This window comes from Chelonia mydas, chromosome 21 (genome assembly GCF_015237465.2).
Source record: "Chelonia mydas isolate rCheMyd1 chromosome 21, rCheMyd1.pri.v2, whole genome shotgun sequence".
In the NCBI taxonomy this organism is placed as follows: domain Eukaryota; kingdom Metazoa; phylum Chordata; order Testudines; family Cheloniidae; genus Chelonia; species Chelonia mydas.
The window spans coordinates 1,288,776-1,313,374 of NC_051261.2; the positions used below are offsets into that span (position 1 = coordinate 1,288,776).

General features: G+C 49.8%; 2 protein-coding genes across 7 annotated transcripts in view; both read right to left on the reverse strand.

Moving 5' to 3' along the window:
• Window positions 1-2,694: 2,694 nt before the first annotated feature.
• Window positions 2,695-9,163, reverse strand: OLFML3 (olfactomedin like 3). Its single transcript, XM_007059598.4, has 3 exons — window positions 8,856-9,163; window positions 7,963-8,248; window positions 2,695-6,198 (listed from the first exon to the last, which is right to left on the reverse strand). The coding sequence occupies exons 1-3, from the start codon at window positions 8,961-8,963 to the stop codon at window positions 5,414-5,416; spliced, it is 1,179 nt and encodes a 392-aa protein (XP_007059660.1). The 5' UTR covers window positions 8,964-9,163; the 3' UTR covers window positions 2,695-5,413.
• Window positions 9,164-14,845: 5,682 nt separating this feature from the next.
• HIPK1 (homeodomain interacting protein kinase 1) overlaps window positions 14,846-24,599 on the reverse strand; it is a 34,711-nt gene continuing 24,957 nt past the window's right edge. For 5 of the 6 annotated variants that reach the window (XM_037884849.2, XM_043533314.1, XM_043533313.1 and 2 more), the window contains 6 exons: window positions 22,873-23,015; window positions 22,339-22,521; window positions 21,596-21,808; window positions 21,010-21,248; window positions 20,464-20,600; window positions 14,846-19,525 (listed from right to left, as the gene is read on the reverse strand). In XM_037884849.2, coding sequence (XP_037740777.1) covers window positions 19,040-19,525; window positions 20,464-20,600; window positions 21,010-21,248; window positions 21,596-21,808; window positions 22,339-22,521; window positions 22,873-23,015 — 1,401 coding nt within the window. In that variant the 3' untranslated portion in view covers window positions 14,846-19,039. The remainder of the gene's footprint in view (window positions 19,526-20,463; window positions 20,601-21,009; window positions 21,249-21,595; window positions 21,809-22,338; window positions 22,522-22,872; window positions 23,016-24,599) is intronic. The other variant, XM_037884850.2, reaches the window with a different exon arrangement.

The window sequence follows — 24,599 nt, forward strand, 5'->3', positions numbered from 1 at the left end:
TCACAGACTTTCCAATTAATCCATCCATGGTTTGCTGAGGAGAACGTGGCTTCTCCCTGCAAAATTACTGCTCAAATAAAGCAAACGTCAAACAGGTACAGGTGGGAGATAAGTGGTGCTTAAGTATTGTGCAGGCCTCTGCACAGGTTACATTCACCCTAGATGAGAGACATTTTGTTCACCTGGTTTATAAAAATGGGAGCTGGTGTGCCCTGGCCATTTCTAGATTTGGGGGGAGATAATGTTTGTCGGTGTAGAACTATACTAAATCCACCTATTTAGCTCCAGCTGGAGAAATCAATCCTCCTAATTATTTACAACTATGCAGTTTCTTAAAAATTACATTCCTGTTACTAAGTAGCAGAGGGGTAGCCGTGTTAGTCGTATCCCCAAAAACAACAAGGAGTCTGGTGGCACCTTAAAAACTAACAGATTTCTTTGGGCATAAGTTTTCATGGGGAAAAAACCCCACTTCTTCAGATGCATGCAGTGAAAATTACAGATACAGGCATAAATATATTGGCACATACATTGGCTTCAAATGCCAATATATTTATTCACTCCATGCATCTGAAGAAGTGTTTTTTTACCCACGAAAGGTTATGCCCAAATAAATCTATCAATCTTTAAGGTGCCACCGGACTCCTTGTTATTCCTGTTACTGTAAAGCTACTGATCTGGAAAAGGGGCCAGTAAATTAAATTGACAGTTCACACAGCCCTTCACACTTGGATAATTTCTCTGCTTGACTCACAACATGAGTTGAACTTTTCACACCATGTATTTTAACCCTACTTTATACAACCAACCAATATTTTATATATAAAGTGGACAAGTGTTAAGGTGGCTGTTGAATTGCTGGTGAGGTCTCTTGAAGGGATAAAGGAGCAGGTGAATGGCTTGAATGGCTAAATGCGCAGGGGAGTTCACATTTGCCATATCGTGGCCCCATGGTACAGCAAGCAGTTGTGGGAGCCTACCCCATCTAGCCATGAAGAAAGGGAGGGTCACATCCCCTGGCTGAGAACCCAGGAAGTAACTTGCTCAGTTTGCAAAATCCCTAACCTTTTTGTAAATCCTTTTATGTTAAGTTCTGACTGGAGGAACTAGTGCACATGGCTAATTAGGCAAAACCTGTTAGCTGGGTTGTCTTGGTGAGGTCTCCCCTGAATGCTGGAGAGGAGAGAAATACCCAGTAGAGAAAGTAAAAGTGACTGAGTAGCCAAACATCACACAGCAAGTGGGCAGCAGAGCCCAGAGAGAAGCCAGGTTCGACTCAGTCCCCTGCTCCAACAACTGCTAGGCCGCAGTGCCCCCCACACCATGTAGTACCCCCCCCCGGTGCCACTCTTCCCCTACCCCTTCAGATGCCAGCTCCACATGCAGCATCCCCTGTGTGCAACACCCCCATTCTGCCCACAACTATCCCCTTGTCCTCTCCCGTCTGCCAAGCTGCTTGGCTGTGTCGCCATTCTGGCTCTGCCCTATAAGGTAGTGATGTCCTGCTTTTCCGTTCAGGAGAGACCAGGATAGTGAAGGGAACATCAGGACCCTGCAACGCTCAGTGCGTCCTTTCCACCCCAGCATGCAAGCCAGGCTGCTACATGGCTGCTTGATAAGTTTATGCGTCCTGGTGCAATGAAGCCACCCAGTACAGCAAACCCTCCTTTCCCTTGGTTCCCCCAGCTGGTCACTAGTTGCCGGAGAAGGCCCAGCGCTGAAGCCGTCATTGCTGAACACTCAGCTGTTACGGGTCGAGGCCCTGGTGTTGTCAGATGCCCTCTCCTCGTGCACACTCTGGGCAACTCACTGCAGGCCGCTCCATGCTAGGGTGTCATTTGTGTGACACTTGCACCCAAAGTCCCCAATAGGGTCAGGGCCCCATGGTGCCGGGTGGTGAAGACACCCCCTGGCCTGAAGCACTCATGAGCTAAGAACCTGTTGAGCACTGCACCCAATCCCTCCCTCCCATCTGTGGCTGGCTGCTCCTGTGCTTGCCTGAATCTAACAGGGATTGTAAGCTTCTCAGAGCAGAGAGCTGCTCTGCCTGTACAGTGCCCACGGTGCTGAGCTGGCTGCTGCTCAAGCTCTCTCGGGACTGCCCCCTTCGCTTGCTGCAGGCAGGCTCCCTCCATGGCCCTTGAATCTCAGCTGCAAAGGTTTCTTTCCTCGGAGTGGGACTCAATCAATGATTTCATGGTCATTTCGGAGTTACACAACAGTAGTGGTCTGACCACTGTGAAGCTTCAAAAATAGAAGCTAGCACCCAGTCCAGAAAAGTCTGGTGTCCTCCCCATCCTATCCAAAATCCCCTGTTGTCCCACGTGGCACCCATGTACAACACATGGCCGTTCGCCCAAACACTGCACAGCCAGCTCCCGAGATGCCTTATAGTTAGTTATTGCCAGTAAAAGAAAGGGGGGATGGGGTATGAATGTGTTGTGGCACATTTGTGCTAAGTCTACCAATGTTTTTCAGAAGATCTGTTTTTCATCAGAGTGATGTAATTCTCGCTCTGATCACACCCCCATCACTCCTGTGATTCCCTGGCTGGAATACTGACCAGGAACCCTCCTGCCTCCTTCAGCTGCACGCAGCTATTTGCCTCTTCCCCACGTACAGTTCACCGGCCATTAGCTGATCCTCCCTCCCTCCCCCCCCGTACAGGCAGTTTGGCTCTGGGCCCACCAAGGAGATGACTTTCAAAAACAAGATGTTCTTCATGGCCTTGCTTTGAAGCTGTTGCTCCAGCCAGCAGCCCAATTAAGATTAGGACCATGTTGCTTTTTGAGTCTCTGCTCTGGTCTTTGCGGGGAGTTTGTTTTTCACACTGCAGTATGGCCAGAGTAGGTTGTTACTGGCTTGCGGGGCTGGCAGGAACCCAACCAGAAGATGTAAGAGCCTGGCTGCTCCTGAATGTGCTCAGGATGCCTCGTTGGCTGCAGTCCTTAGACACCCAAAGCCACAGCCCTTCCCCTTCCCGGAGACCAAGGTCCAATTTCCTAGGGGAGGTGCTTTGATGAATGAGCCGTGGTCAAAGAGAGGCATGGACATCACAGATCCCCTGACTTCTCCTAGCATCCTCAGGGCTCTGCCCCATGGCCTTGGCTTAATTCCCCCTCACCCCCATGCTGGGTGCTGTTGGCGCTCTGGCTGCTGCCCTCCACACTGAGGTGGTGGCATTTTAGAGGGGCGGGTTTGTACTGTGTAGGACTCTTCAAGGATGATGGCCCTAGGGGAATGGCACCGCAGATCAGCCATGTGGTCCCAACCTCCTGTGACAAAGGCTTCGCTTTGTCTTCACTTCTGGCGAGGTCTGTGTTACCCTGGGGTGACTAACGCATCAGGGTAGACAAGGAATGGTAGCTGTACCCCATGGGCAGCCCTATTCCCTATGGGCTATGCTCTGCCAGGCGACACCGTGGGCTGTGCGTAGCTGTGTGACTGAGGCTCCGAACCCTAGTCCCATCCTGCAGCCGGGTGGGGTGCGTTGTGACTCTGCAGGCGTTGGAGGGCCCCAGCCAGGCCCCATAGTAACACAGACAGCCGGAAGTGGGCATCTGCCCCAGCCTCCTGGCCTGGCAGCAGGAACTAAGGCTGGGAGAGGGGGCGAGGGACCCATGGGTGGCAGTGTTCTCGCACGTCCAGCACAGACCCTCAGGGTGGGAATGTCAGACCCTCCTAGCCCCTTGACTACTTGCCTGCCAACTTGAATACAAGTAACGTATCTAACTGTTCTTTGAGCTGTTCTTTCCCTGTCTTCTCTAGCACTCCTTGCCCCTGGCTGTTACATTAATGGTGTTAAGTCTCTGGTTACAATTGACCTATTTAGGGAGGACTGAAGCAAAACAGGCATTAAACACCTCAGCTTTCTTGATGTCATCAGTTATTAGTGCTAAGTGGTGGATGTACACTTGCCTTCATCTTCCTCTTGCTCCTCATGTATTTATAGAACTTCTTCCTATTGCCTTTTATGTCCCTTGCTGGGTGTCACTCATTTTATGCCTAGCCTGTCTGATTTTTGTTCCTACATGCGTGTGCTGTTCTTTTGTGCTTCTCCCTAGTAGTAATAGTAATGATAAAGCTAAGACAGCGTGGGGATGCATGGCAGCCTCACTTTGTAACATGCTCCACACCAGCAGCTATAGGAGCCAGGCATGCTGCAGAAGGAATAAATTAACTCTCCATTTCTGGACCAGCTGTGCAGCCACACAAGAGATCCCCCCTGCCAGCATGTCCTGACATGCCTGGGCCTTTGCTTTAGCCCACCATGTGTGTGAGCAACGATTAACTTTGCTAAAGATCAGTCATGGATCAAGGCCAGGGTGGGCTGGAATCTCACAGGTGGGTGGGGAGGGAAGAGACCAGGGCAAGACTAAGAGAGTGGAAAATCCTTTATTACATAGAGTTTCTTTGGCTGCCTTCATCCTGAGGAGCTGGGGTTTGTGCTTTGGCTCTAACAGCATTCCCCGCACCGCATTCCCATTACAAAACCTTTCTCGGGGGTGGGGGATGTGCGGCTGGATATTAGTGTAGTCAAAGTGCAGCGACAGCGTTGGTGGGAGACAAGCTAGTCAATACAAAAGGGGAAGAAAGTAGGTTGACGTGTGTTTCAAGGGGGCACAACAGTATCTTAGCAGGAATCGAGCCACAGCATGCTCAGTGCAAAGTCTCTAGGCACACCGAGGTGGATCTAGGTCAGCAGCCTGTAGCTGGATGAATTTATCTAAAATCAAACAGGAGATGGCTGTTCACACGGAGTGGGGGACAGAGCATGGCAAGCACCGCCCTAGGTCACACATCACTGATAGCTGTGAGAGCTCCAGAAAAACTTCAGCGGGATGTTCAGGCTGCTGAAGCCACCCCCAACAGAGAGAAAGGCCCTTCTGCACTAGGAGTGCACCACGGCAGGCCAAGCAGGAGCTGCTTCATCCAGGGAGGCCCCACACACAGCTCCCTCTCTGAGGGCTCCAGCCAACCCCACCTGCTGGTGACGGCTCCTTGAAGCTTTTTATTTTAGACCCTGTTAAATAACTCCAAACTTCCTGATGCTGTGAGTTGACGCTCAACGAAGTAACGGCTCCCGATATCCCTGGAGCTCATGCTGCCAGCCTGTGGCTGCCCCCTTACTGCCCGGTGAGCAGCCCAGGGGATCCCATGGCTGGTGCCATGGGGCCCTGCTGCAGTGAGCTGGGGAGTGTCAGTCAAGAGGCAGAGCTGGCTGGGGAGCTGCAGCACCATTCACAGTCACGGAGAGACAGGAGCAGTGGTGGGCGTGTGGCCCTTGCGTTAGCTCTGAGGAGCTGGCTCTGCCACCCTGAGGCAGGCTGGGCACTTGTGGGCTGCACAGGCCAGGCACCGCTCAGCGTGAGTCAGGGTGGCAGAGCGAGGTGCAGGGCCAGGTCGGTCCCTCTCAGATCTCCAGTTTCTTCTTCATCTCCATCCTGTAGATGATCTGGTAGCCATCGTCCCAGGCGTAGATCTGCCGCTCCTTGGGGTTGTACTTCATGCTGGAGTGAGACCCATAGCGCTTGGGGAAGTACACCAAGGCAGCATCCTCAGCTGTCATGGCGCCACTGACGTCAAAGACGCACTGCACGCGGGAGCGGCTGGGCAGCCTCGTGTTATACACCACATAGAGTGCCCCGCAGATGACAAAGGCACTCTCAGCGTTCTCCCGGGGGCATGGCGTATCCCACATCTGCTCTGTGTCCAGGGAGACAGGGTCCAGCTTGGCCAGGCAGATGTTCTTCTCATTCTCCCTGGTGGCATAGATGGCCCATAGCCCTTCCTCATCAGCTGCTATGTCGATGTAGTTGAAGGCGGAGAGACCAAAGACAGGTACCTGCTCCTCGACTGGGAACACGGAACTGTCCACAATGGTCTTATTGGCCAAGCTGAACTTGATGACCTGGAAGGTGCCCTGCTGCCGGATGTAGTAGAGATGCCCCCCATACACCAGGTGCCCGGTGCCCACCCAGGGGTAGGGCAGCTTGATGCGGGCTGACTTCCGCGTGGCAGAAAACAGCGTAAACTCCCTCATCCTGGGGAACACATAGACCGTATCATTGCTGGAGCCATCGAAGACATAGATCTTCTCCGAGCTCCCCACGGGGTCCTTGGTCCACAGCCCAGCACTGCTGCCAAATTTCTTCAGGATCTTCATGGCTTTCACCTGGGAGATGGTGTCACTGCAATCTGTGAGGGGGCAGGAGAGCCCGTGAGAACCAGTCCCCGGCAGCCAGCCAGGGCCCCAAGTGCCTTCACACCCTCCCTGGGCACCTCAGCACAGGGGCTGGGGACCCCCCCCAGAGGGAGAAGCACTTGGGAGAAGAAAGGGGGGTCTTTAGCAGAGAATATTTAGGGAGGGCTTTACTTCTGAGCCCTTACAGCAGGAAAATCTGAGTCCTCCTCAGTGACACCTACAGGTGCACTGAGGTCAGCCCCTGACCTGAGCCCTGCAAATACAAATTACTCTCCATTTCCTAGCTTGCTGCCTCAGGTTTTGGTACTTTTGCCTAGCACAGTTGTACGTGGGCACTTTCCACAGAAAATCCACAGCAGTTGTGCAGTGGTCTCCCTGGAGCCCCTGGCTCTTTCCCTGCTTGGGGGTAGCGCTCCGCTCAGGATCGGGGAGGGCTTGGTTTTAGGGGGGTCTCAGGTGTGAGGGAAAAAGGTGTTTGTCAAACAGGAAGGTTTTCCTGCATTTCCCAGACTCTGGATTTGCCTCTGGAAGTTGGTTTCCCAGCTCCCCCCAGGCCATGAGAACCAAGGGAGGGAACTCAGCAGGTAGGGCCCTGTGCGTAATGTACTGAGTCCCTCGAGCTGTCTACCTCAGGCAGATCTGCGCCAAGCTGCTGGATCCTGAGGGACAGCAGCGACCTTACTATGGCCACAACTTCCAGAGTCAAACCTGCTGTTTTTTCCTGCCTTGTATTTGGAGCCTGGCTGGAGTCACCAAGCAGCATCGGCCACTTCGTAGGTCCCTAACCAGGCCAAATTGGCTGAAGTGCTCAGCCTGCTGCTCCCCCTGGGGCTGGCTTTGCCAGGGACTCAGCACCCGGCCTGCCTCCAAGAGCTGTGCTACCGGCAATCTCCAAGAGACTCAAGCAAAGCATCAAAACAGACCATTTTTGGAAACTGTGGCCCAAGCCTCTTTGTTTATGAAGGAGCCTGAACCAAACTTCCCCATCCCTTTAGCCATTCCAGTGCTGCCGGGAAGCAGGCACTGATTTGTTCGGGCAGCTGGGTGTGCTATCCCTGCTCTGGCAGGCACCTCAATTCTGATGCTCAGGGAACTGTTTAGACTCATATGGTACCAACATGTTGTAAATCTCTATGGATCCCTTTCAGTCCCTGCATGCAGCAGTGCAGGACTCCTGGGGGCAGGGCAGCTCCATGGTCCCTAGAGTGCTGCATGCCCAGGGATGGAGGGCAGAGGAAGACCACGGAGCATGAGTGTGCCAGGAGATGAAGGGAGCTGCCGCAGAACTGGCTGCAGGACTGGGCGAGCCCCTCACTAGCACGTGGCAGGAGTCAATGGAGAGCACAAGGAGAGCATGCAGCAGGCTTAGGCTAATCTTGCATTCAGTGACAGCTGAGCTCAGGACCCCATTGTGCTAGGCAGTGTGGATCCTAGGAGACAACCCCTGCCCCGCATGTGGACAGTCTACAGGGGGTCTAGTGACTTCATTGTGCAGATGGGGAGCTGAGCCACCGAGACATGATGTGACACACAGCAGAGTCCGACCTGCACACAGATCTCAGCCCAGGGCCTATCCACAGAGCCAGTGGGCCAACAGACCCGTCCGGGAGAAAATTTTGCCTGGGGAGGAGTGGGCAGGACAGTACTCCAGCCAGTGGCTCTGTACCTACACAAACACTCCTCAGCAGCTCCCTGTGGGAGCGTCTAGGCACTGCCTGAGGGGCATGTTGCTGGCTGGGGGAGACGCGTGCCCTCACCTGTCAGCTTATCATACTTCTCGTTCTTCCTCTTCTTGGCTGTGGAGACCTGGTTCTCCATCAGCTTCTCATCTACCTCCACACAGGGAGGAGCGGGGTTCTGCGTCTCTAGGTAGTCCACCTCGCGCTCTAGCCGGTCCACCCGCACTGCCGTGTTCTCCACCTCTGTGCGCAGCCTGTCCTGCTCCTTCTCCATGTTCTCCAGCATTGTGATCACCTGGTTCTTGAATTCACGTAGCTCGGTGGAGTAGCGGCTGCTCTGGTCATGCCACTGGGAGATCCTTTCCTGGGGGGTGGGAGGGCGAGGTGCTGGAGCCCCTATTGCCTGGAGGGGGCTAGTGCAGAGTGTACAGGGGGCAACCCTCTCCCTCACCCTGGCCGTCTGGGCCTGTGACTGCCAGTCTCATGGGTCATGCAGTGACTGGCAGCACTGCTCGCATGCCTGATGGTGTGTGCCTGGCTTCGCGTTACCCTCAGCCCTGTCCACGACACCCTGGAACAACAGCCCCCATCCTGCTCTGAACAGTAATGGCTGGAGGGCAGTTTGGAGACACCCTCTGGCCCCAGCTCTCCTGCAGTCCCCTAGCCGGCCACCCACACACGTGGCTCCTGCTCCTACACTCATCTCAGCCCTTGGCGCCTGCACACTCAGCACGTGTCCTTCCGGCTCCTCTCTCCCACCCGGCTCCTCTTTGCTCACAGCACCGTGGAATGGGGCCCTTTCACCCAGCCTCCCCCCACAGCCAGTGTTAGCTTTGCTTTAAGTGCAGGTAAAACAGCATTGACTGAGCAGAGAACCACGCTGCGAACGCGGCAGGTTGGGGAAATGCCTGAGCCAGGCCTGGCCCTGCTCCCCTACAGCAAGGAGGGGAGATGCAGAGACTTGCGCTTACCTCCAAGGCGCCAAATCTCCTCTCCATGTACTCCATGAACTGCTGCTGCTGAGCACTGATGGCCCCCGCCAGGAGCAGGGCAAGGAGGAGGCCGAGCCTTGGGGCCATGGCTGGCCTGGGAAGGCAGCGCTGCTCTGCCTAGCAGGGTGGATGAGAGCCGGCGCACTCAGTGCCACGCTCGGAGCTGGGCTCCAGCTCACGGCTTTGGAATGTTTGGACGGTTCCTGGGGGCGGAACGCTGCCTCATTCGCTGGCCTTTATTAAATCCAGATGGTTCAGAAGAGGGGCTGCTTGGTGCCAAAGGAAAACAGCTCCAAGCGCCTTAACCCCTTCGTGGTCTGGGAGCCAGGGATAGAAACAAAAGACTACACCCCTGCCCCATTTGCTTTCCCAAGCATTGGTGCTGTCTGGCTTCTCAGAAGGGTGGGAGGCAGGCTCCAGAGGGCTCAGCACAAGTTACAGTCATTGCTTAGTTTATGCAACGTGCAGGTTAGCTGCTGATTTTAGCTCTTCCCATCTCCCCAGGGCTCTTGTTGGTCTCCCCTTGCTATGCTGAGATGGGGCTCAGTCTGTCTAGGCATGGCACGTGCGTGGCTGGTACCACACCTGTGTGCCTTAGGATGGAGCGCGATCCTTACAACAGAGCCTTGCTGGGGGGCCTTGGCTGAGTCACTAACTCCTGGATAGACAAAGTCTGGATAGACAAAGGGTGGGAGGGGAAACCAAGGGACGCAGCGGAGATGTGACTTGGTCAAGATTGTAGAGCAGGTCAGCAGCAGAGCTGGGCACAGGGCCAGGGACTTCTCTTGTAAGCTGGGGACCAGGTTCTGTGTGAAGCTGTGACCCCAGCCCCCTCCCTGCCCCTCAGCACTGCTAGAGGGTCCGCAACAGCCAGCGGTGGATGAAACACTCGCATAGTCTTTGCAGGAGGGGGTGGGACGTTTCCTTTCAGAGGTTAACCTCTGTCACTGGAATTCCTGGCCCCTGCGCTTTGAGGGGAGTTAAACAAAACCAGGTGTGTCAGTGGCAGGCAGGGGGCTGTGCAGAAACTACTCCAAAGGAAACAGAGCCAGGCCTGCTAAGATGCTGCTTGCAGTGAAAAGCTGGCTTGTTACTGACCAGCCCTTGGTACCAGAGTGTCAGCTTCATAGGGATGATGGCCACAGGGCGCCGCAGCTAGCGACCCTATCTCTGCAACATCCCAGCCTGAGCCTGGCGCCAGCATGCTGAACATTGGCCCAAGGGGAACACTAAGAGTAGCTGATGTAGAGCCAAGCCTCAGCGCTAGGATGGGGTGTGGTGGTTCCCCAAGACACACTGCGCCGACGGGGCGTGCTGGTTACCGTCACAGCCAGGGGCTATTGACAGTAATTACAACATTGGCACTTGGCAAAGAACAAATGGTGGGAGCCTTCTGCAGAGCTCCAGGACTCAGCCCCACACTGCTCTGCTCCCGCTGGGATACCTGGCAGATGGAGCCTTGGAGCTTTCTGGCTTTCCCCACACTCAGTGCCCAGTGGCCTTAGCCTGGGCCACGAAGGGGGCCAGGAGTCCCACCGGGGCCTGCCTGAGCACACCTAGTGAATGAAGAGCATGAGGACGCTGTGTGCTATACTCCATAGCTGAGGGAAGAGGAGTGGGGCTGGGGTAGGGTGAGATTCACAGAGAAAAACAGAGCTTAGGGCATTGCTGTGGCAAGGTGCCCCTGGCCGATTAAACTATGTGCAGCCATGCTGCCGGGCCCCATGCAGCCTGTGACACAGAGTGAGCAGACACCCAGCCCCAGGACAGAGCCACACGCCTGTCCTAGCCCCATTGCACTGCAAGACAAGAGAAGCTAAGCTCCTCTGGTGCACAGCCTTGGCCGTTAGCCGTTTTGTTGGAGTCAAAGCCAGGCTGACCACCCCACTTCCCTGCTCTGCCAACTGCACCAGCCTGCAGCACCCCGCTTGGCTTGCTGCTCATGCTGTTGCTGAACTGATCACTGCCCTCTCCGGCCGAGCCCCCCTCGGACCCACATCTGCCCACTGGCAGCTGGAGCTGAGGCACCAATTGTTTGGTTTGGTGACCAAAGAGGAAAAAAATTTGGTTAATTTCAAACCAGCCTTGACCTTTCTTCTCATTGAAATGAAAAACAAACCCAGCCATTGGGGACCCACAAACTGCATGGCCATTTCCACACTGGGCTCAGGGCAGGGTTCTAGCTTAAACTAATCCCTGAATTTGACCCAAGTGACACAGTTTCAGTGCTCCCAAAAACGGATTTTTTGGGTGAATTTACTGTTCACCAAAAAGATTTTACTCAACTCTGCTTACAGTGGCATCCTGGCTTCTCCCCCACCCATCTGCTTTTTACCATCCCTGCCCTGAAGGCCTTAAGGGCCATGCTGTCTACATGTGGACACCAGGAGTGCTGCTGTAATGGAAAGTACTGTCTTTCCCTCTGGAGTGTGATCCCCTGTCCAGGCAGGGGTGGGATGGAAAAGTCACACCTGAGACACGCTCTGGGCTGTACTAGGATTGGCCAGGGTGACAGAAGTAGCCCTGTGGTGTTGCACAACCACTCTGGTGTCCTTTGCATCCATTAGTTTGTTTTTACTCCCTATCAAAAATCCTGTATGGGGTGGGGTGGGGGATGATTATAATAAGGTTTGTAACATAAAACTGCCTCCGGTTAACAGACCCCAGGTGCAGTGGCAAGCTCACCCAGTGCAGAAAATCCACGTCTTCCCAGGGCTCTGCTTCTATTTAGAGCACCGGAATTAGACCCTGGTCTCATCTGTGTCAACAATGCAGCCCCATTTTCCGCAGCTTGGGCTCTTAGCTTGCTCTGTATCCAAAGGTTTATTGCACCATCTAGTGTCTCTACCCAGAGCCTCACCCAAGACACAAATCAGACTCCAGAATGTGTGGAGGCCTACAGTCAGCTGTATTTTGAAACGTCCAGGGCAAGACATTTGTAGCAAGAGGGTGCCTGAATCTAGGATTTGCTCTCCCCCTTCTTTGGGCTGGATTCTGAGTCCAGTGCCTCACTCCTGGGCAACGTGGGCATGCAACAAGCTGACTGGGTATTTTACAGCCAAATGCCATTCACTTGGGACTGTGTAAACGATGGCACAAGGTGCACGGCCATGGAGACTGAGATGTTTGAATTGTTGGACACAGTGCAGGGTTCAACTCTTCACTTGTTTCTCTGCAGAGAAGTCCGTGCAGGGAGGATATGGGGGCTCTCCCAAAGAGGGAGCCTAGCTAGTCATTAAGGAGCTTGCTGCTGTTTCTAATTTTTGTACCCACACTCTGTGCATTCATGAATACACACAGATCACCTTTCATTATCTAGTAAATACCTTCAAGAACTCCTGGAGGACAAGTAAGGTTCCAGAGGACTGGCGAAGGGCAAACATAGCACTATCTTTAAAAAGGAGAACAAAGACAACCAGGGAATTATAGCCCAGACAGCCTAACTTTGATACCCAGAAAGCTACTGGAACAAATGATTAAACAATCGGTTTGTCAGCACCTGGAGGATAATGGGGGTTATAAGGAACAGTCAGCAGGGATTTGTCAAGAACCAACCAACCCAAGTTCCTGCTTTGACAGGGTTCCTGGCGTAGTGGATGGGGGGAAAGCAGCAGTTGTGATATATCCTGATAGGCAAACTAGGGAAATGTGATCTAGATGAAATGTCTATAAGGTGGGTGCACAACTGGTTGAAAAGCCAGAGTAGTTATCAATGGGACAGCATAGCTAGCGGGGTCTGGCAGGGGTCAGGCCTGGGTCTCCCACTATTCAATATTTTCATTATGATGTGAATGATGGAATGGAGAGAGTGCTTATAAAATTTGCAGATGACACCAAGTCAAGAGGGGTTACAAGCACTCTGGAGGACAGGATTAGAATTCAAAATGATCCTGACAAATCAGAGAATTGGTCTGACTTCTGTAAAGACAAGTGCAAAGTACTTCACTTATGCATTTGAGTTTTCCTTCCTAACTACAAAATGGGGAATAACTGGCTAGGTGGTAGTACTGCTGAGACAGCTCTGGGGGTTAGAGTAGATCACAAATATGAGTGGTCAAGGTGGTGTAGTTGTGTAAAAGGCTAATATTCTGGGGTGTATTAACAGGAGTGTCACATATAAGACATGAGAGTTAATTGCCTGTCTCCACTCATTCTTGTGGGGCCCTAGCTGGAGGACTGGATGCCATGCTTTAAGAAAGATGTGGACAAACTGGGAGAGTCCAGAGGAGAGCAAAAAAAGTGATAAAGTTTAAAAACCTGACCTATGAGGAAAGGCTAAAAACTGGGTATGTTTAGTCTTCAGAAAAGAAGACTGAGGGGGGAACCTGATAAGTCTTCAAATATGTTAAGGGCTATGATAAAGAGAACGGTGATCAATTGTTCTCCATCTCCCATCTTCAGTGATAAGTAGTAATAGGCTTAATCTGCAGCAAGGAAGATTTAGGTTAGATATTAGGAAATACTTCTAACTGCACGAGTGGTTAAGCACAGGAATAAGTTCCTACGGGAAGCTGTCGAATCACCGTCATTGGGGGTGTTTAAGAACAGGTTGGACAAACACATGTCCGGGGTGTGTGTGCGCGCGCGCATACGCATCTCTCTCTCTCTCTCTCTGACTTGCTGCTGCCACAGTGCAGGAGCTGGATGATGTGATAACCACTCAAGGGCCCTTCCAGCCCAACATTTCTATGATTCTAACTAGAAAATATTCCTCAAACAGAATATGAAAATGTAACCCTGTGTGAATGATGGACAGACAGGTCAGTGAGAGACCATGTGAGGCACTGATAAAACACACAACCTGCCCAGAACTGTTATCACCCCAGTCAGGCTGCAAATTACATGGTAAAATGTGGACTAACATGAGTGTGCACTTTGCTCCTCTGGGAAAAGCCAGGATCAAGGTGGTAGGAACAGCCAGAGGACTTGGGGGACGAGAAGAGAGGTATGATTCAGTTTCATAATTGCCACTGTTCTATTGAACAATTTGAAAACAGCTGTTCCTTTAAAAGCTTTTGCAATAGCAGAATGATGTCCCCAAAATACTCACCTTGGAAGCCCAATAATCAAAGTGGAGTCTTGTCATGTGGTCTCTGCTGATTTATTCCTCAGTCTCTCCTCTTTTGCTGCACCATGCAGGCAGCTCTCTGGGGAGCACTCAGCTGTCTACATCAAGAGGTCCTGGGTTTAGTCCCCAGATGACCCACCAGGGGCTTTGTTACACAGACCTACTAAGGAATCCTCTTCTGGGTTTAAAATGAAGGCTTTCCCAGTGACTTCAGCTTATTGTGGGCTGAGTTCTATGCCACCAAAGCAGCACCACTGACTTCAGTGAGCTTGCAGGATATCAGGTTAATCACTGCTGTGGTCCATGGCAGCAGCAACCAGAATGTCACAGCTCAAGGGAAATGCTGTCTTCTCCCTTCTCATGTGGCTGTTCACTCATACTCAGAGTGCTAGATTTTTCAGAGGTGCCAAGTGCCTGCAGCTCCCACGGACTGCAGCTGGAAGTGCAGCTGCTCAGGAACTCTGAAAATCAAGCCCCAGGTGCCTCCATGCCAAGGGAGCCCAAAGCCTTTACACATAGTTACATATGTAACATGACTGGGATGCAGCCAGCCAGCCACCCAACTTGCTCCTAGCATCGTGCACAGCTGTGAAAATTTTGGCCAAGGATACCAGAGCACCTCCCAAGAGTTACACAACACCCTTGGCTTGGACCCATACCATCAGCTCTGAGCTAGCAAGAGCTCGTTTTTTAACATCTAATCCTGTAAGCACTTTGGGAGAGGCCCCAGCTGTGCTTACTAGCGAGGGTGTTTTGCGGCTCACTGTTGGGCATGTAGAACTCAGAACTGAGCAATGAGCCTTGCTTGGTCAGATAGAGGGTGCAGCTGGAAGCTACAGCTGTCTGAAAAGGGGCAGGGCTCTGCACTTATCCTAGATAGTCTCAGAAACGGCCAAGTGAATAGAGAACAGAAAATTAACCCTTTTATTGATGCATTGCAATTGTTCTACATTTTTTACCATATTATGTAGAAAATACTTAAAATACAAGCTACTTTGTAAAACCAAAGACAAACACTGAATCCAAAGATAAACTGTGTTTTCACAATGGACCCTTTTCCCATAGTTAGTATTAAATTTTTAAATATCTATATTTCTTTTGTTAAAATGATTTTTACATACCCCCTAAGTACATCGGCAATACAAACATAGATCAGTAAATGTCAGAAACTACCTGTATCTAGCGGCTTTAAAAAGGAACAGCACAACCATAAAAGAAAGTTAAATTTCACACAGTAACTAGCATATCAAATACATTTAATAAAGTAGGAATTCCATTGCAATATCAAGGATTCAAGCAGAAATACTAACATTACATATAATGTACTGCTACATGTAGTGAGATAGATATATTTCAAGCTGAATCTGAAATCACACATTATAATAAAGTTTAGCAACGAACAAACAACCATGTAGACATGCGGCACCATTCATAAGTTTAAATAAAAGAGAAAGCAGGGCTGTGCCAATCCTGTCATTTAGAAGCAATTTAGTTCCACATACTTTAAAAAAAAAAAAATTGCTGAATCAGAGGTAAATTACTGCATCAGTCAACTAGGTGCTAAGCAGAAAAGCTCTGAAGTTGCTTCTGCAGTAGGGTATCACAGCTGTGAATGCAAGTCAGAGAATAGGAACAACTCAAATTAAACACAGTTTATGAATCACAAGAATGAATCTAGATGGGACGAGTTATCTAGAATTCAAAAGGTGAATCCCAAATTCCAGCTAATTGCTCATAGTTTAAGGAAAGGACAAATGTATATTCATAAATAGCATGTCTGGTTACACACTATGCAAACCAGCTGTGACAGTGAGGCCGCTCAGTTGTTAATGCTTCACTGGGGCCGCATGGGCTGGAATGCACTGGGAGAAAGGCTGCACCTCCTCAGAATTGACTCTTTAGCGTACACTTGATGGGGCAACACACACTGTGGGCGACATTTTGATGTTACACCACTGTAAATCCAGTGATGAGATCAGAATCTTGCCCTGTGGGGGTTTTAAATGGTGCGTATCACAATTTAAGTTGGATGTACCCTAGCTGTTAGTATGTGACATCTCGTTTATGCAGGTCCCATCTGATCCTCCTTTTTCCAGTGCTGAGGGATGTTTGAATCAGTGGAGGAGATGAGAATGTTCTTAGTAGATAAATTTGGCAGTTTTTTTTTTTTAAAACTATGTAAGAGGTGCTGGTTTGTTTAGTTTCTTTTTAAACAAAGGCTTTTCCCCAGTTGATTAGTTCATTTTGTTAGAGGCCTTGGTTATTGTTCTCTTCTTAAGAACTTCCCAGGAAACACTTTACTCTGTGAAATTGGGTGAAAAGTTTTCATGTAATGCGGATGGTGGAGTTAGTTTGCCTTGTGAAGGAAAGGCACAACTCTGTATCCAAGAGGTATCTGTCTTGAGGGGAAGTACTAAACACAAGCCACAATGTGGACAAAATAAGGAAGTGATTGGCACTAAGTGAGAAACAGTTGGATAATGTTACAGCAACACAGAGCATCGGCACCACCAGTGATGGGAAGTGTAGGGATTGCTCAGTTATCCCCACATTTTGAGGAGTGCTGTGATGGAAAGTACACTAGGCGATGACTTCTGGTTAGTGATGTTGCTAATTGCTCCCATCCAGTTCCAAAGTCCTTACTATGAAAGAGACACCAAACCTCTTACAGCTGATCAATTTCAGACCAGCCTAGACCTTCCTATCCCAGTAATGTGGAACTTCAGAACTGAATTTCTGCCCCTTTGGACACTGTCATGTCATGCACCAGTCGTAGAACTAGACTACTTTCAACTTGGACAGAACTGGGGTCAAGGCTGCAAAAACCTCTTATTGCTGCAGTAATACCACTACTCAAGCCAGTTCATTATCCATTGGGCCAAGATGCTTATCTCGGTACCGAAAGTCACGCAATAATTCCTAGTTCGACAGGCCCAAGGAAACAAAGTGTAGTTTCAAAACCACGTGGGTTACCCAAATGGAGTATTCTTCATAACACTAGTGCTATAGCTGATAAACCTTCCCAACAGTTCCACATTAACAGGTGAAATATAAATTTTTTTAATGGTATTATGTTATGTGCTTTACAGCAGGCTCTCTTTGGTATAAACATTCTGTCACCAAGCTAGCAATATTTTACAAGAAACGTCTGCTAGTAACACAGGGGAAGGTAACGTCACACTCTAATCTAATAAAGTGATTGAACATACTTCATCACTTCTGCAATATCAGACTAAATATTCCAATGCATTCCCAGCACTACCCTATTCGAAATGCACCGACAGACATCTAACAGTATATGTGCCATTTCAAGGAAAGCTTAAGGAAACATCGCTTCACTCCAAACAAAAATGTAGCCTTTTATGTTAGCATTAAAACTGAGAACAATGCATCTATGCAACATCCTGCTATTCTTGCTATGATAAGCTTAGTGAATTGCTTCAATTCGATGGGGGCTTGCTGGTCCCTCATAAGGCAAGCTCACTGTAAACTCTATTCACACTACATCATTTAAGGCACTACAATAAGGGGACACATCAAACAACTCTTCATCACACATACCTGTGCAAAACAAATCAGAAGGTATCCTTTTCTCTCATGAGGTTCTACTTTCTCTCTCTCAGTGCTACAGTGATGAGCTCTAATGATTGCATTAATTCACATACATTCTGACGTATCATTTTGGTTTAAATACAAAGGATACATCAATTTCATCCCCAGGAACGTTTAAGATTTAGACAAACACTAAGTACAGAGTTCAAGTATAATCACTACACATTTTGATTACAAAGACAGAACATTTGGGGTTAGCAGGAAGTTTTGCTTGTTATATTTTTTCCTCTAATCAATATGTACATATTTCATTTTATGTAAAATATTAAAACACCACCATTACAAAACTTCTAAAATAGTTTTAAATTCAGTAATAAATTTTAAAATCTGGATTCCCTTCCCCCACCCTCAATTCCTACATGCACTTACTGTATGCAAGTCTTAATAAGAGCGCTTTAAAGCTGGTCGCTAGCATACCCAGGAGGAGAGGCTCACCGGAGTATAAAAAGCTGTACATGTCATTATTTCACTGTATTTCAGATTGTTCAGCTCCCTCCTAAATAAATCATGCTAGGAAAAAAGATAAAGAAAATAAAATAAAGAAAAGCCCTGTGCTGCTGTGAAAGGAATCCAGCTCCATTATAGGGCCAGTGTCTAATACTCCAAAGAAACCAAACTCAAAAGAGCAACGCAGCACTATCAATTCTCAGCGGAAGAATACAGCATTTTGGCAAAGCAGTCATTTTATGTTATACAGTGAGATTTTGCATATAACTGAAAAACTTAATTTAATAGCTTCTGCAATGATAAAAATCCAGCTGCATTATGGCTATTCAGACTTTACAAGACAATAAAATGAAGATTTCATGGTTTAAATGGACTTCTGAATATTAGGTTGCTAGTACAAGATAGCTGCCTCTATCATACCCTTAAACAAAGCAGGAAAGTAAACAAAAAATGTTGACAGTGACAAATAGAGATGTAATTGCTTTTGCAGAAACAGTAATCTACTAGTGAGAAAATGAATTATAGAACAAACTTTAAAATATTAAGTTGAAGTTTGAAATCTGCTCTAGCAACTTACTGAAATAAATGTGCATTATATTTTTAGTGGCAATTCGGATTTGTGCAAGCTGCTAAAATATAATCTGCTAATCTGTTTAAATTATGAGTTAAAAAAATCAGCATTTGTCTTTAAAGTCTTTGTCATTTGTCTTTTCTCCTCCAATTACCATAACATCAGAATAGCTTTAAATAAATTGGACTGTGACCTTTTTAAAAGCATCTATAAAAATTAAGTAAAAGTTTAAAATCTTAATCAATGACGCTTGTACTGGTACCAACAGATGCTGCCCAGTTAGCGACTGAATTCCCCAAGCAGAGACATTGTCAAACAAGGTACATCCAGACTTAGAGGAGACTACGAGAGTAGAGTCAACACCTGAAAACCTCCTTTGACTCTCCAGGCCTGTAGAAGAACCCAGCTCTCCCCAAAGTGGGCTGCAATTACTGCAAACCCTACCAATCAAGGGCAGCCCCCGAACTACAAGTATGAGTACTGGTTGATCTTCGTTGGGCTCAGCGGGTATCCAGCATAAATAGCAGATCCTCGGGAAGCACCAATATAGGACTGAGTAGCAAACTGATGTTGGTACTGGGCAGGTGGGACATTTGCAGAAGTCAGCAAGCTGGGCCCAACACTCACTGGTACCTGGTGGACAAGTGTGCTAGGGTGGGCAGCATACGTGGTGTGCCTGGCAGAGCCCTGAGGGGAGAAGAGATGAGCGAGAGAATTTGTGGAGCCCAGTGTTGTAGCGGTGCTCGGAGCATAGGTGTACATGTGGGGCTGGCTGGGAAGATGTGTGCTCGCTGTAGCTGCTGCCAGGTGGGGATGAGCTGGGCTGCCATGCTGGAACGTGTAGGGAGCCTGAGAAATAGCTGATGGGAGAGGAGCCACATATGCTTGCTGCCTGCGTGGAGCTGGATTTCCACTTCTCTCCTGCGAGGCCAACACTGGTGTCGGCTGGTTCTGCAAAGGAGAAAAATCAGTGAAGTGAGTGGGCACCCCCTATGGGATGCCTGCTGTGGGGGGAGGAAAGCCAGCTATTGGTGGGCCCTGCACTGGGGCCATTCAAGCACTCATGAAGCAGGGCTCATAACGGTCTGCTGCAGGCGCCAGGAGACTGGCAGCCTGAGGAAGGGCAGTTCTCACTGACTACAGAGATAAGTGGGACAGTTACCGGGGGCAGAGGTGGAACCGCAGCCCTTCTGGTGCCATGGCCAAGGCTCCCATCTGGCCGTGCCTGGGCAGGCGCTGAGCACACCGCAGGGAGGCTGCTCTAGTTCTGGATCCAGCAGGCAGGGCTGGTTGCACAGCAGCCACCTTCGGTGCAGTTGACGAAGGCAGAGTGGAGGCTCTGTGTACATGGGGCCAGAGAAGCCTGGCTGGAGGTGCCTGGCACTGCTCTGTTGTGTTCAGAAGATCTGAGCTTAAACCAAACACGAGAGCTAGGGGCACCAGCTGAAGCAAGGCCAGGCTCAGGGCCCAGAAGGGAATGTGCATATAGCTCATCAGGGCCATCTCTGGGCTGGCACCTGGTGAGATCTGCGGGGGGTGGGGTGGGAGGCAAAGAGGAGTCCTCCCTCCAGAGGCTAAGCCAGTCCACCTGTGGCCCTAGTACCCCCAGCATGGCAAGGGTAGGATCTGTGCACTGCTTGGCCCCCTTCCCTGACACAGGAGAGAGCACAGGTTTTATGCCATATTCAACCGTCAAGGACTGAACCAGAACCAGCTACTTAATGCCAACAATGAGGAAGCAGCTATGGCCCTTCTGACACTGGTAACCAGCCCTCTTCCCCTCCCCATAACACAGGGTCCAGTATGACAATGTTCTGTTTGGTATTAACAAGCCTCAGGGACATTCCGAAGCCAGTAGAAGACAAAGCAAGAGCCACGTCCTTGCTTACCTGGCTAAGGTTGAGTGGCTGCACGCCACCAGTCACCATGCGAGGTGGCCGGTAGCCGGTTGGTGTTATACAGCATCCCGATGACTGCCCACTCACCGATGCCACTGGTTTGGTCTTGCTGACGCTACTCAGAATGCCTGAAAAATATGAGCAGGTTAGTCCATTCTTCTCCAGCTCATTCCAGGACCTCACCAGCTTGTGTACCATCAGCAATGAAGGGGCCCTTCCCTCGCAGGGTCATTTCTCTAGTTACAGTGTCACACTTGGATGAATCAATAACATGCCAGCATTTCCCAGAGATCTGAGTAACATGCTGCAATCGGCTGCTGCCACCAATAACCCAATGGAAATCCTTTTATATTCAGTGAAACTTAATACAGACCCAGATTTCTAGAATCTGAGGGCAGCAGCTACAAGACAGCACAGAACACTAGCTGCCCACACCTAGTCCTGGCTATTCTGACAAAAAAGACGGTGCTGTCAGAACCAAGGATAGATACAAAGAGTGGGCTGGAAGGTCCTGTCTTTGTCAGAGTGGGCACCTACCTGAGGCTTGCGTGGCGACAATGCAGTCGGCCAGTTGTGTCTTCAGAGGTGGGACGATGATGGTGCGGGAGCTGGAGCTGTCGGCTGCTCCCCTGGCAGGCAGCTCCAGCGCTCCTCCAGCACTCCGGACAGCAGAGAGCGGATCGCTGGTGTAGGGGCTATTGAGGGAGGAGTCTGAGTCTGGGGAGTCATTCACAGTAACATAGCTGATGACATTGGATCTCTGCTTCATGCCCAAGCTAGGGGAGAAAACACACCGTACTCATTTACCCTGGAGTGCCCACAGGAAGCACCCTCGGCCCTACCATGGCACTCTCCCCTTATCCAGAGCTTTATGGTAATTCAAGTTAGTGGAAAAGCCAAATTGCACAGCAGCTTGATGGGATGTTCTGTGCCTCACATCAGAGATTTCTCTGCACAGATTTCTTAGCCCAGCCTGACAAACCTCTCTGCATGAGTTTTTCTTTTCTAGCCTGGCACTCTTCTCCTCTCATCAGCATCCTCTTGATGAGAGGATCCTGGGGCAAGGCTGGACGTGGGAGTGCGCAGGGCGAAATGCTATTAGCTCTAAAGCCAGACTCTCTACCTTGCAGGCTTGTATTTGCTGTCCTCCTCTTCGTCGGTATCGCTGCGGATGGTGATGACGCTGACGGGTGGGCTAGGCGTGTCTGGGATTACGATGGGCTGGTGCTGCTCCTGCACTGGAATGAGAGCGTTGGAGGAGGAGGCCGCACGAAGGGGGCTGCTCCCGATCAACGAGTAGACTTGGGAAGGCATGGCCTCCAGTGCAGCGGTGGGCCTACAGGAAGCAACAGGGCAAGACAAGGAGATTGTTCAGTGGCCAAACCACGCTGCCCACCTAGAGACAGACAGACTGTGCCAGAGCTCATCACGGCCTGGGGCCAGCAGGAAAAGAAAAGCCCCAGAGTGGACATCCTGATAGAACTCAACACCCATCAGGTCAGGAGAGAGCCAGGAAAAGTCCCAGCACACAGTGACGAAGGGTTAAATGGGTGGAATTCCCCTCAGTGCAGGGGAATCTCCTCTGGTCCTCCATTGTTCAGAGCCCAGACTGCGTACTAAGTAATACCTCGAGGCCCTGACAAGGGCAGGGCCCCATTCTGCTGGCAATGCACACACCCGGGGACAGTCCCTGCTCTCCCATTGCAGTGAAGATTGCCTGAGGAAGGAGTTCAGCATTCAGCCCTTAGCTGGCAGCTCACTAAAAACAGTTACAGACAGGGCCCCTATGTGAGCAAGATGCTAACACCCCGGGATCTGCGCATCTCCCCCCAGTGTGTCGAAGGGTCAGCAGGGAGGACTCCTTACTTCGCTGTGCTCTGTGCTGGCTGTTTGTTCTTCTTTGCTGCGAGGCCACTGCTCTGCTGCTGCCTGACAACGTGAGCAACTCCAACGTTCAGAGGCTGCGCAGTAGCTAGAGCCACGTGGTTGGTCAGTAAGGAGGGCTGCTGCATGATGGTGCTGTACTGGTTTCCATGGGAATGTGCGTTCCTAAGGGAGAGAGAGACCCAAACGCTGACTGGGCTGCAGGCACCACGGGAGTGCATGGTGCAGGGCAGGAATGTGGGGAGCAGCGCCCTCACACAAGTCTGTGGGTTTGCACTGGCTCACATTCCCACTGGATCGTCAAGGCCGGAAGCGGCTCTCTAACACACTGGTTCAAGCACTGTGACGTTTCAGATGTAGGCTGCACATTTCAATGGTACTGGTACTAGTCCTGACAATGGTGGCACTGGCGTAGGTGACATAGAAGCTGTTAATGCCGGAAACACTTACCTGCTACAAATTATGCCATCATGTCACTGGGCTCAGAAGCACCTCTGCGTTAACACAGACCCTTACCTCCAGTCAGCTAACTGCTGGTTGCTTCCAATTGTCTCTGGAATCACAGCTGTGGGCTGAACAGAATTGTGCAGTGCAACCCCTGGAAGTTGCTGCCAGGTGGAAGGTAGCAGGATCTGTTGGGTCCCTCCAGGCCAGGCCTGCTGCAAAACAACAAACAGAAAGAGGGACTCGGCTAAGCTTCAGCTTCCAAGAATAGGGACAAAGACTCTTCCAAACAACAGAATCAGCTGTGCAGATTGTTAACTTGCAGAGATAAAGGTATACAGTTGCACTTCCTCCCATGGCCTCACTACAGGAAGAGAACAAGAAAACCAGAGAAACAAACTTCCTCAGCCAGTTTGTCCACCTTTTCTATCACAAACCGTCACCTGGGGAAGAGGATGGTGTTTAGACTGTACTGCAGAAAGAATGCCAGAAAGCGGGTAGACTACATCCACTGGGATACTAGGGGCCATTTCTGCTGAGCACCTAAGAGACCATTACTAGAGAACAAGTGCATCTGGGATGGTTCTGAGGACAATAAAATGAAAGACTCTTCAATGAAGTAGTTCAATTTGGGAGCCATTTAGCCCATTCAGCAGCTGTTTCACAGAACACCTTGTTTATAGTGCTCAAACTGAGGAGAAGCAAAGGCAGCAGAAACCTCTCTGCTCCTCCCCAATCTCTTCTCCAGCAGTGGAGAGAGGAAGTGGGGTAATGGCAGAAATGCCAAATCCCTGATTCAAACACTGTTACTGAAGTGTCTGGGCTGCATTTTCAATATGTTTTCATAGTTTACAAAAAGATTCAAACTGATTGAGGAAATGAAGCAAAATGCAGGTTTCAGTAGTCTAGATAAGTGGAGTCCAACATTGGCTTTTTGCAAATGAGTTCATCTTGCTCACATGACCCAGAAATAAAAATCTAGTTACAAATATGGACTTTCTACCACTTGGATTGAGTTGCTGAAGGAAATAAAACAGTCAAGATATTAAAAAAGGAAAAAAAAAAAGCATCTCTTGCTGTGTTTGTCACAGGTGAGATGCTCAAACTCCACCCACTTTCAGCTCATGGGGATACTGGCTAGATTGGTAACATGCTTCTGCAGTACAGTAGCTCTATGATGTAGAACACTCATGGTTCTATTTCTTGCAGTTTAAACTGCAAAACCACAAACACATGCTGTTTTAAACAAAATATTTCTGCAAGTAACAGATCCACTTATTACAAATACTGGTTCCAACAAGAAGCCTTCAAGCAGATAACTGCCAACACCTCTGCCAACATAAGCAGAATAATAAAAAAAAGAGAAATATGTTAAAAGTCACGCCATGCGTCTTTCCAAAAGCCAACACCTGCACAAGACAAAGCAGAGAGTTTAATATAGAGCGAAATCTAACTTCCCAAGGGGAGGCAGAAATCAGGCCTTCCAAGCGACGAACTGTTTTGACAGAGGAAGGACAAAAATAGGCAAAGCTTAGCAAATGGCTATTGCAAACGTAAGTTAAGAAGCAAAGAGAGAAAAGTGTCGGAAGCACTAAAGGTGAGCAATTTGGGCTAAAGGCTCCAGGAAACCAAATGGAAATATCAAATTCTCTGGAGAAAATTTAGAATCCAGGCTATTAGTTTGAAGACAGATGGCTCTGGTCTCCTCCTGAGGTCAGGGGAGTGAAGTGCCCAAGTCCACTGCACACACATAGAAGAGCAGATCTAATTGGCCTGTTAGCTCAGAAACCCAAATGCAC

Excerpts from the sequence above, each read along its gene's own strand:
- OLFML3 (XM_007059598.4), bottom strand. The coding sequence starts at position 8,963 with ATGGCCCCAAGGCTCGGCCTCCTCCTTGCCCTGCTCCTGGCGGGGGCC. Across the intron at positions 8,249-8,855 it reads GGAGATTTGGCGCCTTGGAG|GAAAGGATCTCCCAGTGGCA; the intron begins GTAAGCGCAAGT and ends CCCACCCCCCAG. Across the intron at positions 6,199-7,962 it reads GAAGTATGATAAGCTGACAG|ATTGCAGTGACACCATCTCC; the intron begins GTGAGGGCACGC and ends GCCCCCTCACAG.